Source organism: Lipotes vexillifer, unplaced genomic scaffold (genome assembly GCF_000442215.2).
Source record: "Lipotes vexillifer unplaced genomic scaffold, Lipotes_vexillifer_v1.1 scaffold1361, whole genome shotgun sequence".
Classification (NCBI taxonomy): Eukaryota; Metazoa; Chordata; class Mammalia; order Artiodactyla; family Lipotidae; genus Lipotes; species Lipotes vexillifer.
The window spans coordinates 583,313-599,517 of NW_006788723.1; the positions used below are offsets into that span (position 1 = coordinate 583,313).

General features: G+C 38.3%; 1 protein-coding gene across 1 annotated transcript in view; it reads right to left on the reverse strand.

Moving 5' to 3' along the window:
* NNT (nicotinamide nucleotide transhydrogenase) overlaps positions 1 to 16,205 on the reverse strand; it is a 96,631-nt gene that overhangs the window by 20,943 nt on the left and 59,483 nt on the right. The window contains exons 15-19 of the mRNA XM_007461742.1: positions 15,499 to 15,732; positions 14,044 to 14,204; positions 12,707 to 12,886; positions 5,349 to 5,508; positions 3,085 to 3,166 (exon numbers count right to left, since the gene is read on the reverse strand). Coding sequence (XP_007461804.1) covers positions 3,085 to 3,166; positions 5,349 to 5,508; positions 12,707 to 12,886; positions 14,044 to 14,204; positions 15,499 to 15,732 — 817 coding nt within the window. The remainder of the gene's footprint in view (positions 1 to 3,084; positions 3,167 to 5,348; positions 5,509 to 12,706; positions 12,887 to 14,043; positions 14,205 to 15,498; positions 15,733 to 16,205) is intronic.

Consider the following 16,205-nt stretch of genomic DNA (forward strand, 5'->3'; position numbering starts at 1 on the left):
GGTGCCCGGGAAGCAACAATATCCTGGCCACTAAAGAACAGCTAAGTCAGTGAACTTCCATGACATTCTGAAATGAGCTCTTGTCATGAAATGTCATGTGCTTCATTAGATAATCTCAGCTCTCTGTGAGCATGTTATGACTATGGCCAGAGTAAAGGAAAACAGGAGTGTCTCTAAATCAACCATGGGCCATGAAGCCAGACAGACTGTATGACAGATGCAATTTTTCTTGGCACCACTTGGGCATAACTAATTGATGACAATCGTATGTCCACACTGGCACATTTCCATGCGGAATGTGTGCTAATATGTCACCACATCTGGATGCTGGGCATGCTGGGGTCCAGAGGCACAAAGATCTACTAACAGCAGAGGCCCAGCAGCTGTGCTCAATGAACACCGTGGGAGCTCCACAGAGTGATGAAAGGACTAAATTACCACAAACTGTAAATACAGATTTATTTCATTAAAATACGAGGTAACCGTTGCAGCCATCTCTTGTTCAAACAGACATTTGCCTCTTAAGAAAAAGCTAACATCCACGTATATACACAGTCCTAACTTCATAAAGAAAATCTGCATCTCTCCTATGGAAAGATGACACAAATAAAGCAAAATCAACAAAGTTGCTATATTCCCTTTAAAAAAAAAAAATCCCCACACGGACACTAGGAAGGAAAAATATGATAATATACTCTCATCATGTTAGCAAGAATAGTTCTCTTCCATTTAATTCAAATGTGAGATTTACATAACTGATTGCAAAGCCCACATTGAAAATTCAACATATTATAGTCAAAAAAACCCCTTGGACATATTAATATATATTTAATCTTTAATATGAAATAGAGAGATCGATATAAATGGCTTACTCTTCCTAACTCACAAGTAGAGATTAGGCTGACCAATAATTTTATTCTGATCCTACATAATAAATTATTAACAAATTTATTATTCATAACTTATTTGAAAAATTGATGACGATTATATGAAACAAAAGCTCTCATGAAAAGCCTGATGCTCTAGCCACAAAATTACTTCAATAAAAAACAAATTATAACTGAGAAACTCTTCATATATGTTTAATTAAATATCTGCTATAAATCTTAAGTCAAACAATTACTTTTCCAATGCAGTGTGACAGAAATCCTCCTCTTAAAACAGCAGTTTATATTATGTCCTCATGGATAAAATTCAAATTTTAATCAGGTCAGAAACTAAAATTTCATTTGTCTTATCCCTTTTTTTTTCAGATGATTTTCTTCCTTCCCTCTTAATTCCTTTCCTTTCACATCCTGCCTTCCGTCAAGCTGCTTAACCTGCACCCACAACCTGGACTGACCAGTGGGTAATAAGAGAGGTATGTCAAATTAATCATTCCCTTCCCTAAGGATAACTGAGACATGAAAGCCATCTTTCTCTGTTTTATTATGATTGCCACTCATCTCCTAAACGGTCATGTGGTGCTAGAAGGCATTACTGATACATTAGAATTTTTCACATGTGGATTGAATAAAGAGAAACAATTTCTTTTTAGGAAAATCATGAAAGATTCTGTAACACATCCTTTCCACTTGCAGGTCTGCAAATGCTTTAAGTGGCAAGACTACGACTAAAAGGGAAGCACCCTCTATGAAAACAGGAATAAGTTACGAAAATGAGACCTCTTATGTGAAAATTAGAAAACAAAGAGGATGCCTTTTCTCATTTTCTATCTTCAGTTCATCTAAGATTTTACCAAACGTGGAAACCGTCTACATCACAGAAACGATGGTCCTATCATAAAACAGTATCTTGATTCTGTGTACTTGAAAAGCACAGACTCACTATAGATCACAGAAGGTCAAGAGCAAGAAAAGGACTGAAGGAGGAAAAAAAGGGTGAGAGGAAAGGAAGAAATAAAATGTAGCTGACACTAAAATATTTTAGATAACCCTCTGATTTCATCATCTAAGTCTCTCCTACCGCTATTAGTGGTTGGGACATTGAAGCTGAGGATTATAGGACTCTGCATCCAGTCTGGCACAGATAGTCTGACTAGTTCTAGGCACACTGTGGCTTATTTCCTTATCATCTGCCTCCAGACAAAAGTGTAAGATTGACAGCTCAAAGGAATTTTTATTAACAGACATTAACTGTTTTGTCAACATACATTAACACCCTGGTGAACACACTAATTGTATTTAACAAGAGAGTTATCTTGTCGCTCTGACTTACGGTACCGTGTCAGTGAAACTGCTAGGGAACCCGTCTCCCCACACAACGCGAAGCAGCTATGCTCCAGGGACAATTCCAGACGGTCCCTTCTTCGCTGCTTCCTAACAGCGGAGTTCCAGAACATGGATCCAAAGGTGCGCAGAACAGACGCAAAGTACTGCAAGGGTTCACCGCCCCCCGCCCCATTTTTACACCTCACAAAACCCTTTATCCAAGGTCACGGGGAATAATCTAGAAATGCAGAGTCCTTGACTTTGCCGTTCTGCTTAATATCCGCCCAAGAGCAGAGTCCAGTGCCCAAATGGCAAGTAGCAGGAACAGCTGCCATTCTAATTCACAATTCAAAAAGTGTATGGCTTTACTGATTACCTATTTTATATATAGGAAAAGAAATTTTTCTGCAGTCTTTTCCAGCCTGAGTGTGAGAGCTTTATCAGTCAACTATTAACCAGCCACAGTTTCACCACCGGGTCTCACCCTTCAGAGACCACTCGTTTGAGATGTTTTTCTTCAGTGTAAACAACAGACACCAAAAAGACACAACTTGACGTGATTCAGATGCCTTGCTTGACCTCCTTCCCCAAATCAAACCACAGAGAAACCAGGTTTCTATTTTTCCCTACTGATAACTATCCTGGAATTTAGTACAATAAAATTTCCTTTTCTAAAATGAGACTATATTTAGGTTCGAGGCTATCAGAGATAGCGACAATTAACAGGTAAGCCTAAGGCTAGAACAGAGTCTTTTACAACTTATAATAGTTTCTCTACCAAGTATTCACAGGTAGAACTCCACTTGAAGAAACAGTCACCTAAAGGAAGTCATCTATTTTCCTTTCCTTTCACACATGAACTGCAAGCACTTACCTGACTTTTTTGCCCTGTTCGGAGAGCATCTTTACCAAATCAGCAATGGGGTACTGAGCTTTGGCTGCACAGAGACCGTAGCCTACAAGGAACATTAAGAACACAGAAGAATGTGGTTTTATTTCAGATTTTATGAACTACAATTTCTCTCTTGATTGAAACATATTTTTATGCCAAAAAGGGCAATCAGTTAACAGGACTAGAGGTGAAAACAAAAAACTTACAATGTGGACTTTTTAAAATATTGGCCTAAATTTCAAATTCAAATTCTCATGGTCCCTTCTCAGTCTCCTACAGTGTCTGACACTGCTAGGCACTCCCTCCCTGCATCACATATCACACATCTCACATACACACTCTCTCTCTCTCTCTCTCTCTCTCTCACACACACACACACACACACACACACACTTGTGCACAGGCTCTCACTCGCTCTTACATAAACATTGTCAAACCGTCTCCCTACTTGGCTTTGATAACATTACAGTCCCCTGGTGCCCTTCCTGACTTTGTCGCTACTCTTCCTCGATTTTCTTGAACAGACCTTCTCCTTCTGTGCCCCCGCCCTTAAATGATGAAGCTCCCCAGGGCTTTAACTTTGCACCTCACTCTCTCTTTGGAAAATCTCAGCCCATCCCACGGCTTCAACAACCACCTGACAGCTCCCAAACTGTCTCCAGGCTCAGCCCGTCACTGAGCTCGAGTTCAGCCTGTCCACTGTCCCAGCTCCACCACAAACTTAATGTCTCCAAATAAGAACTTAAAACCTTCCCCCTCTGTCAAAAAATAAATAAATGAATAAAGTGCTCTGTATTTCTGATGGTCCTACAGGTATGACCGAAAATGTCAGTCATCTCCCTTCCCCTTGAACCCCTGTGTTCTGTCCCTCCTCCCTGTGCAATGAATCTCACATCTGTCCCCACTTTCCTACACTCATTTTTCCAAAGACCAAGTCTCTGCTCAAGGTACTCCCTCTGCCTCCCCCGCAGTGCCATCCATCCTCTAGGGCCCCATACAAATCCTCACTTCCCAACAGTCCTTCTTAGGTTTCCCATGGTAGAAAAAGTGTCTACATCATCCAATTCAGCCTTTATCATAAGCCACCGTGCATTATTTATCTGACTTCTCCACTAGATGGAAAATGCCTAAAGGGAAAAGATTGCTGTCTCTTACTCTCCCCCTTCACACGCCAGCACAGCGTTTCTCAACAGGTAATGCCAAAGCACTCTGGCTGGGACAAGCCATGCTGCAGGAATGTCCCAGGCTTTACAGAATATTTAGCTTACCTGCTCCTACACACCAGCTGACAGTAGCAGCCCCGTCCTGGAGACAAACCAAAACCCCAAACCCACATGTTTCAAACGCCCCTAGAAAATGATATTGCCCCCACTTGAGAAGGCTTGCACCTGAATATTCAATCCTGCTAAGGTTTGTTATTTATTTACATCTTAGTATATAACCAACCAGCAAACTACCCACGTGTCAAATCAATTGATTTTCTTTATAGAAAACTTCTATGATAGCATGATAGAGTTAAAAATCTTAATCTGGAATCAATGTATTGCCTGTAATAAATCGCATTCTGCGATGAGTAAAGAAGTACTGGGCTAAACCTCAGAAAATTGGGAAACTGAGGGCTGGAGAGATTAACTGACTTGGTCCACATATGTCAATTGTCAGACGCAAAATTAAAAACAGAAGTAAGGTGTTACGACTCCTAGATAAAGTCCTTTCTACTGGGCCTTGTTACCTCATCTTGTTGGAAACCACATGATTCTCAATGATTTTTTAAATAGTTACTTTTGAAAAGAAAGATATTAACATCTACCAACCTTTACTGAGCAAGTCTAACAAGTAAGTTAGACACTTTCATATACTAATTTAATGCTGACATAGGCCCAAAATTTACCAATGAGAAAAAAAAGATAACCAAGACTCAAAGATGATTTAAACATTTGTACAGAACCACAAAAAGACACAGGTAGAATCCACTACCACAATTTATAGAATCTCTATGTGATTCCCAAAATATTAACCTAAGCCAAGAATTCTCAGTACTTTTCACTTAGTAATCACAGGGCTGCTTCTAAATTTCCATGAAGTTTTCAAAAATGAAGACGTCCCACTTTGATTTTTTTCCCTATTACAAGATTTTTTAGGTTTGATTGATTTTTTTTCCCTATTTCCCTATTACATTATTTTAATGTAATCAATTACAACAGCTATTACAGGTTGTTTGTTTGCTGTGGGTTTTGGTTTTTTACCTGGAGTAATAATAATGCTATTAGCTTCTCGAATCATGTCAATTGCATTGTCAAGGTTGATTTCTGTATGTGTGCCAGAAATTTCCATGGGTTTTCCACCAGCTGTTGACGTGGTACCGTAGCCTCCAAGAATCACATTAGCCAGGGAGCGATTCATTGCCTGGAGAGTAAAATTGTAGCTGTGAGAGCTTAATCCACATAACTTTGGAAAATGGTATGAATCCTGTGTATATGGTATTCAGAATCATTTAAAGAGGCTTATTTGATCACCTAAAACATTTTAACCAAACCAATTTGATCTAGTTTCTGAAAATTATTTCAAAAATTTAAATGATAAGAAGACATCTGGGAAATCACATCATTTTTTTCTATAAAATCAAGTGTACACTGACAAGTTTTCAGTCAAAATAAATTTTTAAAAATTTAATGGAAAATTACCAGTGATACTGAAAACTCAGACCTAGTCATTATTATCTGTGTACTGATTGAGTAAGTTCTACCTCCATATTGACATGTATTTCACCAGAGTAAAAGAGAACGATAGCCACAAGAAATTTTACAAGGTGACTCTACAGATCTCAGGTGAGTTCTGATACCAGCTGCAAGCTGTCAAGAGGCAACAGGGAGGAATCAAAGGACAGGGATCCCTATCATTCAGAAGTCTGCTGCCCTCTGTCATCAGGAAAAAAGGAAATGTGGGAGTTGATACTGTCTTATTTTCCAAATCAACTATAGCTCCATGAAGCAATAACAGAAGTGACTGGATTCATCATTAGCCTTCTAAAATATTTCACTTCCAAAAAAGGTAAATGAGTTAGTTTATACACTGCTTCACTAAAATTTACACCCACCTTTTAACTAGAAAAATAATGTCAGGAAAAAGTAAGAGGAAGGCATTTATTGCATGCTCATTTACAATCATCCAACAAAGTACCATACAAACACCACGGCTGGAATATGTGACGATAACGGATCTGGTTCTGAAAACTGTTTGTAGACCTCAAGAGGTGTGGTGGTTAAAAAAAAGACAGGAAGCTAGATGTTTTGAGTAATCAAAAACATTTTAAGGGGCTTCCCTGGTGGCGCAGTGGTTGAGAGTCCGCCTGTCGATGCAGGGGACACGAGTTCATGCTCCGGTCCGGAAAGATCCCACATGCCGCGGAGCGGCTGGGCCCGTGAGCCATGGCCGCTGAGCCTGACCGTCCGGAGCCTGTGCTCCGCGACGGGAGAGGCCCCAACAGTGTGAGGCCCGCGTACCGCAAAAAAAAAAAAAAAAAAAAAAATTTAAAAAATTCAAATCACTGTGTGATCAAAGTAGTCATTCTAAATGATCATAACTGAATGTATCACTTCATAAAGAATTCCAAAAAATTAAATCCTATTTTAAGGGTTGTAATAAACATATCATTGATCCATCAGTTATACTATTTTAAAGCTATATAAGTGTCAACGTATACTTTAAAAAAAAGACAACACTTTATTATTAAAGAGCAAAAAAGCACCTGGAGATTTTCAGTGATAAGGAACACATCAGAGAAAAAATAACATGACCACTCATCCAAAGATAGGCAAGCCTGCTACCACCTTAGGAGAGAGATTTACATATACTGCAGAAGCGGGACAGAGGCAAAGGCAGGGAAGAAACGAGCAGAGAAGATGAGCAAAGAGCCACACCTGACTTATCATAAGTTTCAAAGATGTGGATCAAAATGTTTTCAGAATTTTTTAAATTGTTCTTTTTACCTAACCCCATTTATCAGATATAACATTCACATTTCACAAAGCCCAGAGTCTGGTGGATTTGTCTAAGTTTCTTACATATAAAGTTCAGAATATCTTTATGCATATTACTAACAGATAAGAGGGTCAGAGAAAAATTAGTGATGCTTTTAATTAAGTTCTTCATCTCAATCCAACGTGGAGTTTTAAATTCTTAACACAACCTCCTATACTTAAATCCAAGGTTGAATGAAAATCCAAATAGCCATACCTGACACTTCCCAAACATTCAACATTTGCTGATTTTGATAAATCCTTTCTAGTTTTAAAATCACAGGATTCTGAAACAAAATGACCAGAAATACATTCTACCAAATTCTTGCCCTTAAAAACTGATTCAAAGGCCAGTTTCAGACACTGAGATACTTCTGCCATAGATAACTTAAAAAAAAAAAAAAGTGAAATGTACAAAGAGGCTCCATCACCTGCATCACACAGTCCTGTATAAAAGGGAGAGATGACAGAGGCACAGGATATAGAAGAATAGGACCACTTTAACTTGGCTTAAAAGGAACCCGCCTTTTCTTCCTATAAAACTGAATGGAGGAGAGGGAAAGAATTTCTGAGGACATTTAATTAACGTGTACCCACTTCTGATGGTATCTTACAAAGAGAAATTAGGGACCCCCACAGTAGTTTAACAGTCAAAGTCAACTTGTTAAATACATATCCACAATCATATCACCATTAAGCTAATTCCATGTGGTCTCTTAAAAACTAAACTAAATTAATTTTCATCTCTGAATTTACCATTGCAACATCACAGTTCCAACAAATGTTTAGGGTTTAGGGCTTTGTTTTGCTCCCTTTTTTTTTATTTTGCTTGCTTAAGTGATTAATGAGACTATCCTGTGACCACTGATCCCCAGATTGAAGAGTTGCCAACTTCCAAGACAAAGTATTTGCAACACTGTCCAAGACTGTTCCTTTCAAGTTATTAAGTCCTGTAATGAAAATTGTATGCTACATTAATGAGATCCTTAATTCACATAATTCCAAGCAAACTAAGAAATAAATATGAAAACAAAGGAAAGGTCATAAAATAGACAAACCAATAACAACATGTATACCATTGACTAGCATCTCTCATTTCAATGCTTTGTAGGTGCTAATTAGTTGACTGCAAGGCAAAAACAAGTTATTTTTGGTTTGGCTTTGATCTACTTCATTCTGTTTTCTTTTCATTTGGAAACAAGCAGCAAAGTGCAAAAATCAGAAAATTTGCTCTGAGAATGCTGTTGCATGTTTGTAAGCCTTCTATATCCCAGGCAATCTGGACACTATTTCAAGTAAATGGACTGCAAAATCATAAAGAGTTTAATGTCTATACGACATCTGGATATAAAGCAAATCATTCATTTGAGCTGGCTGTTTGACACTGCCAACATTTTTCAGCTTTTATAATATTGGGTGTTGTGTAACCAAGCATTAGGCTCAGAGGATACCCAAAAGAATTCTTTGTCAGAACAAAAATTCAATTTTCGGGATGCTGATTACATTCAGGGCGCATTCCATTCCCTCTCACATAATAAAACCACACTGTGCTGGTTTGGACTTACATGTTTCCTTCAATAAATAATAAAATAATGAAGGCAAACATACTAGTAATATTAATAGATGTTTGATATGTGGTAGTATTTCTGCTACCATAACCTATCTGGAGAAGATTCCAAAATGTGAAATGAGCTAACAAACAGAATATTCATCTAATGTGCATTTAACAATTATATTCATCTGAATGTGCCAGGTGCTAGGGCAGGCTCCATAAACACAAAGGCGAATGACAAATGGTGTCTTAGGGCTTCTCTGGTGGCGCAGTGGTTGAGAATCGCCTGCCAATGCAGGGGACACAGATTCGAGCCCTGGTCCGGGAAGATCCCACATGCCGTGAAGCAACTAAGCCCATGTGCCACAGCTACTGAGCCTGCGCTCTAGAGCCCGCGAGCCACAACTACTGAGCCCACGTGCTGCAACTACTGAAGCCCGCACGCCTAGAGCCCGTGCTCTACAGCAAGAGAAGCCACTGCAATGAGAAGCCTGTGCACCACAATGAAGAGTAGCCCCCCCGATCGCCACAACTAGAGAAAGCCCACGCGCAGCAACGAAGACCCGACGCAGCCAAAAAATAAAATAAAATAACAAATAAATTTAAAAAGATAAAAAATAATAAATAAATAAATGGTGTCTTAAAATATCTTGTAAAGTGAGAATAATATTTCCTACCTCCAGAATTACTTTGGGGATCAAAAGAGTTAATATTTGTAAAGCACCCAGCCTATTCTACTCTGCCCAATTACGAGCAGCTATTTCACTTATATTATTATTATGAACCACTCTGAGGCGCTAAGCACAAGCCATGCAGAAAGTTTCTTATAATAAACAGTTTATTATAAGAAATAAACAATTTCTTATAATAAAGATAAGAGTCAATGAGAATGTGAAAAGTCAGAGAGCAGGAAAACTTAGAAGAAAAGGAAATTTCTATCTTTGAAATTGAAAACCATGCAGGTGTGTTTTTGTTGTTGTCTTGTCTGTTTTGTAATAAGTCATAGGAGTAGAACATGAGTAGTAAAACAAGCACTCTGCACATCACTGGTGGGAGCTTTGACTACAGAGTCCTTTGGAGATCAATTTATCAATATTTACAGCCAACAAAAAGATCTTACTCCGTTTAATCAAGTAATTGTACTTATAGAAATCTGACCTCAGAAAATAATAAACAACACACAAGGAAGAATACTGCAGAAAAAAAAGTCAAGAACAACTAATATCATGGACTTGGATAAATAAATTATGGTATATGTTTGTGATATAATAACATGTAGACACTAAAATTTATTGGTTAGAAAATTAAACGTTAACATAGAATGTATTTAAATATATACATATGAAAAAAGACAAGAATTAGAATATTAAGTGTTAACAGTTAAGTGGTAATGGGATTATAGATTATTTTATATCCTTATTTTTCTATTTCCTTAATGAAAGATGTTTCATTAAACATCTTTTATTTTTGCAACTGAGTAATATTTTTAAAAAATTAAAGCTTCAACTGCTCTCAAATCCAAATTACTACAATTTACTATTACAAAAAACATATCTGACCCAGTGTGATACTTATGGTCACAGACAGCTATGAGACCTTGTTAGCCTTACATACAATATAGGAATAAAAAATATCTGAGGTATGCTGACAGTGGAATGGCATCCCTGAGGCAGTGGAAACAGAAAGAAAAGAAACAGAAGAACTAGAAAAAACAGATCAAGAAATATGAAAGAATGGATAAAAATTAAGAGAAAGATGGTATAATTACAGAAGCACATGTAGAAAAGAGTACTTTCAACAAGTGCCTTTTATACCTTATTCTAGTTAATGCTACTGCAAAGGTTACTACAGTTACTATAACCAACAATAAAAGAAACTAAATAAAGAAGCGAAAGGAGAGGAAATAAAAGACACAGACAGAAATTTGGGAAATACTGCTGATAAATTTAAGAACCTAAAGAAAACCATTTAAGAGAAAAAGGATAAAGATAAGAAGGCACCCATGCTGACACTCCAAGAACTATATACAAGCCCTGACTTCCTCTCCCCATAAGTATGCCACTGGCCTTGTAAAAATACCAATACTCCCATTTAATTTTATAATCAGTTTTTGACAAACCATTAAGTTTAAGTATTAATGACAATCTGCTGCCCCCTGCTGGTCACTGAAATTCACCAAATGAAGCAAAGTCAAACTAAGGGTTAAAAGTTCATTTTTAGAGAAAACTATTTCTAATACAACTGAATAAATTTTTCTCCTTCATAAACATTTGCTTTTAAAAACTCCACATCCTCGGGCTTACCTGGTGGCACTGTGGTTGAGAGTCCACCTGCCAATGCAGGGGACATGGGTTCGAGCCCTGGTCCAGGAAGATCCCACGTGCCGCGGAGCAACTAAGCCCCTGCGCCACAGCTGCTGAGCCTGCGCTCTACAGCCCGCGAGCCACAACTACTGAAGCCCATGCACCTAGAGCCCGTGCTCTGCAACGAGAAGCCACCTCAATGAGAAGCCCGCGCACCACAACGAGAAGCCTGCGCGCAGCAATGAAGACCCAAAGCAACCAAAAATAAAAATAAATTTAAAAATAAATAAATGTATTTTTAAATAAATAAAAACTCCAAATCCTGACACTTTTCCAGTAGGAAACACCTGTCCAAACTCCTTGAACTTGGGGGATTTAATTTAAAACCTCTCAGCTTGTTTTGAACTTAGGCTTTCAAATTTTTGTTTTTTACAATATAGCCAAAGCAAACTAATTTTTTATTATGAAAAGATAACTTCAGCATTCAATTTACAATGAGATTTTTCAATTAAAGACGTAAGAGGAATTCTGAGTTGTAAAATAAGGTATTTTTTAAATTGTAATAAAAGAATGACGGTGAAGTTATTTTTCTGCCTGAGTTATTAATCAGCATAAAGTCGCATTCTAACTTCACCCAGTTTCATGCTTGTCCTTTCACAGCCATTCAAAGCTATTATTTAGAGAATAATATCTATAATTTGAAAAAGTTTTTTAGTCAAACCTTTAATTATTTGCAGGATATCTTCTTGCCATTAAGAAGAGAATTAGAAACAAAAAGGAAGCTAGGAAGTATGTGTCTTGTTAAATTTTTTTTCTAAATCATGCTGACCACAAAACTTCAAGATAGGCACTCTCACAGATGATGAGTGGGAGTGTAAATTGGAGCAAGCTTTCTGGAAACCACACAGCAATAAGTAGGCAGAGCCCCAAAAATGAGCACACCCTTTCACTTCTAGGAATCATCCTAAGACAAAAATCAGAAGTGCCAAAATGTATTTAGGTACAAAGAGAAAGAAAAATCAAACAACCTTAAAGTACAGCATTAGGGAAAATTAAATAAATCTTGAATGTCCATATTCTAGATTAGTATGAAAACCCTTAAAATCATATTTATAAAGCATTTTTAATGATAAGAAAGTGGCAAGACTATAATTTGGAAGATTAAAAAAAATTCAACGTAAAACAGTGTACAAGGACTTCCCTGGTGGCGCAGTGGTTGAGAGTCCACCTGCCAATGCAGGGGACACGGGTTCGTGCCCCGGTCTGGGAAGATCCCACATGCCGCAGAGCGGCTGGGCCCGTGAGCCATGGCCGCTGAGCCTGCGCGTCCGGAGCCTGTGCTCCACAACGGGAGAGGCCACAACAGTGAGAGGCCCACGTACCGCAAAAAAAACAAAAAACAAAAAAAACAGTGTACAATATGATCAGATAAGTAAACACACAGATATGTAATACACAAAGAAAAAGAATAGAAGGAAATAAAATCTTAAGTGTTTATCACCAGATGGAGGGAGTTAGAAGATTTTTATCTTATATTTAATTTTCCAAATTACCTACACTTGTGTACTTCAAAAGCAGTATGGCAAATGTATTCAAACGAAACACTCTGATATTTCTGCTGGAGAGAAAAAGGACCAACACAGTCATTTCTACTGCAAATAAAAGAAATGACAAACAGGTCCTCATTTTCAGAACAGCATTTCCTTTTCCTCCATTGGCTGTTTCCTTACCACACACATGATGTAGGACAGTATCGCACCGGAGGAGCCGATGAGCGCACCCACGATGGTCAGCAGACTGTTGTTGAGCAGGAAGCCCTCTGCACACAGGGCCCAGCCTGAATAGCTGTTCAGCACAGTGATGACCACGGGCATGTCAGCACCCCCAATGGCAGCCGTCAAAGTCACACCCTAGCACAAAAACCAGAGCGGAACTCAAAATTCATGCAATGAAAAGAAACCTCTGACACTGAGCATCGTGGCTCGTAATCATTCCGGTTTTCCAATTAATACATTTACATGTAAGTTCCATACCTGGTAATGACCGAGTGACCCCTATCGGACCAACTCTCCTACAGATATAACAAATGCAAACGCTGAACCACAACCCCTGTGCAAAAAAATCCCTAAATCCCTAAAAGGGAGTGATGAAGAGCAGGCAAAAATTGGAGAGGGGTCTACACTCGGAAAAAAGTAACAGCACTGAGTAAATGTCACAGTGTTTATGACTTTAGCTGATGAGGAGGGTCCTGTTGGTGCCAAGTGAAGCAGCTAAAACTAAAATATAAGCCCAGTCTTAGAAGCTTGAAAATCTGAGGATAGGGTTTAGGGTGACTAAGCAATTACTGTATGTCTAACTTCGTGCTAAGCACTGTAGATGATTTAAAAATTTTTAAACATAAACCTTGTCTATAAAGTATATACTAAGAGTATACTAGACAAACATGAAGTAATCAGTGAATGGCACAGAGCTACACACTGCTACAAATAGAATCCTAAACTGTGACATACAGACACCTAAAGAATACTGTATGTATCCATATACTAAAGCAGGAACGAGAGAGGAAGAGGGGGGCCAACCTATCCTGAAAGGTTTTACTGAACTCCCTCACTGAACACACAGGGTTTATTAAAAGCATTTCATTTCATATGATTATTTGGTTTGGTATCAGAGCTTCCAACAAATGTGAGAGCAACTAACGGGCAGGGGCTCTCTGACACTTATTTTATAGGGCTTGTCACACAGCAGGCACCTAATGAACAGAAATGAAACCCTTGGCTTTTTAAATTCCCATTCACCAACACACTGATCCAGTGAAAAGACCCCAGAGCAAAAAAGATGTCACATGTGACAACTTTGACAGGAATTAGTAAGTGAAGAGAAAGAGTAATTTTCTTCTTACACTTTTCTATATTTTCCAGACTATCCAAAGATGAATACATAACAGCATTTTGAAACATTTTTATTCCATCAGGGGTCTTGAAGAGATAGAAATAAGATTAGACTGTAACCTAACAAAATACTTAGTTCCTCGCCAAGAATGTGCTTTCTATCTCTGACCTCTTACCATGACAGCAGACAGAGCTGACACAGAGCCCAGACAGGTAATGCCAGTGGTGAAGCTGGGGTCCATCATGAACGGGATGATTCCACCCACGCTAGCAGCCAGCAGGCCAGCATTGAGTAGGTGCCTTCCAGGGAGCAGGAGAGGGGCAGATTTCAGGATACCTAGGGCCAAGCATGTGGGAATCAGAACCTAGAACGTGTCACAAGAAACTCCCTCACACGCACACACTCTTAAGTGTGTGTCATTTAATCCTAAACCACCAAAATTGAACATTAGGATAAAAACATGCTACTTAAAATATCACTTTATATCACCAGCTACTGAAACATAAAAGTAAATTAGATTTCTTACACATAAATATTAATGGAAGTAGGAAAAGTAGGGCTTGACTTAATTGTCCTTTACTTTGATCACACAACAATTTCCTTACTCTTTGTCATGGAATCATGAAAAGTGATTTTTTTTCCCCCGTATGACCAACAGGGAAGTTAAGTGTGGTTTTATATATTGAAAATGCCAAAACAGAGTCCTAGAACATTAGCCTTTCTGATTCTATCAACTGAGCCCAAGGGAGAAGGGTCCTTGTTTGCTAGTTGGTTCTAAAGACAAAGCAGGAACTAACATCTTACTTATGGTACATCTTCTCCTTTTCTTAGCCCCTTTTTGTTTCTTTTGTAAAAGTTACCACTGCTGTTTTATTTATTTTTTTGTTTACCTTCCTTTTTGACTGTCTCCTCCCCAAGAATATAAGCTCCATAAAAAAATAAAATAATAAAGACAAAGCGTGAGACAAGAATATCGTAGGCTTTAAGTTCTTTTGCGATTTTTAAGTTTCATGGAAGTTCCCTACTTAATTCTAATGACTTGATTACTGAGAGACAAGACCAGGTTTTTAAATCACAAACTAGTTTCTCTAGAGACTTGCTTTTTCATGAAAACACTGAAAGCAGCTATGTGAGGTTTTCCCCTCCACTTCTATTTTCATGATTGGCTTTAGTGGTAGCAAAAGCTGCCAGGCTAGCCCCCTAAAATGTGTATTTGTTTTAAAAGTACTGTATACTAATCACACAAATTTATTCAATAAGCCTCTCTCTATTCTGGAAAACGTATGAATCATTTCTGTGAATGTTACACCAGCATCTCTAACCAAGGATTATAAAGACGTTATTTTGTTCATACATATTATCAAATGTCAACTAGTCCCTCTATGTGAATTTCTGTGCATTAGTTTCCTTCACTAGCTGTCTGCAGACGACATGGCTTCAAAGCTTTGTGAGATTTGTAAGGATCAATAAAGGGAAGCCATCTTTATGAAGAAAAAAAAACTTTCATAGTGTCATACAAATACTCTTCACCTAACAGGTTCTACTACTAAGCTATTTTCTGAAATTGAAATGGACCCCTAAACACCCTAAATAATAGATATTTACCTCTATGTTATACTGAATCACTTACCCTGCAATTTTCCATAGGCAACAAGAGACCCACTAAATGTGACACCACCGATGTAAGTACCGAGGTAGGCCACAGTCTTGGTAAGATTAGCTGCTGCATCCGTAGCGAAATGTGGATATTCTACAATGTATTCAGCTATGCACGTAAGCACAGCTGCCAAGCCCACTAAACTGTGGAAAGCAGCAACTAACTGAGGTAAATCAGAAATCTGGATGCGTTTCGCAATTGTCAATCCTGTTGGAAAGTGAAAGTCAAAGAGAAATTAAAACTTGACAGACCTTTGAGAAACAACCTAATAAAGACCACACTTGAATATTACTCCACCATAAAAAAAAGGAAATCTTGACATGGATGGACCTTGAGGGCATTATGCTAAGTGAAGTAAGTCAGACAGAGAAAGACAAATACCATAGGATCTCACTTATATGTGGAATCTGAAACAAACAAACAAACAAAAAACCAAGCTCATAGATACAGAGAACAGATTGGTGGTTGCCAGAGGCGGGAGGTGGGACGGGGGGTGGGCAAAATGGGTGAAGGGGGTCAGAAGGTACAAACTTCCAGTTATAAAATAGTCCTGGAGATGGAATGTACAGCATGGTGACTATAGTCAATAAAGCTGTACTGCATATTTGAAAGTTGCTAAGAGAGTAGATGTTAAAAGTTCTCATCACGGGCTTCCCTGGTGGCGCAGTGGTTGAGAGTCC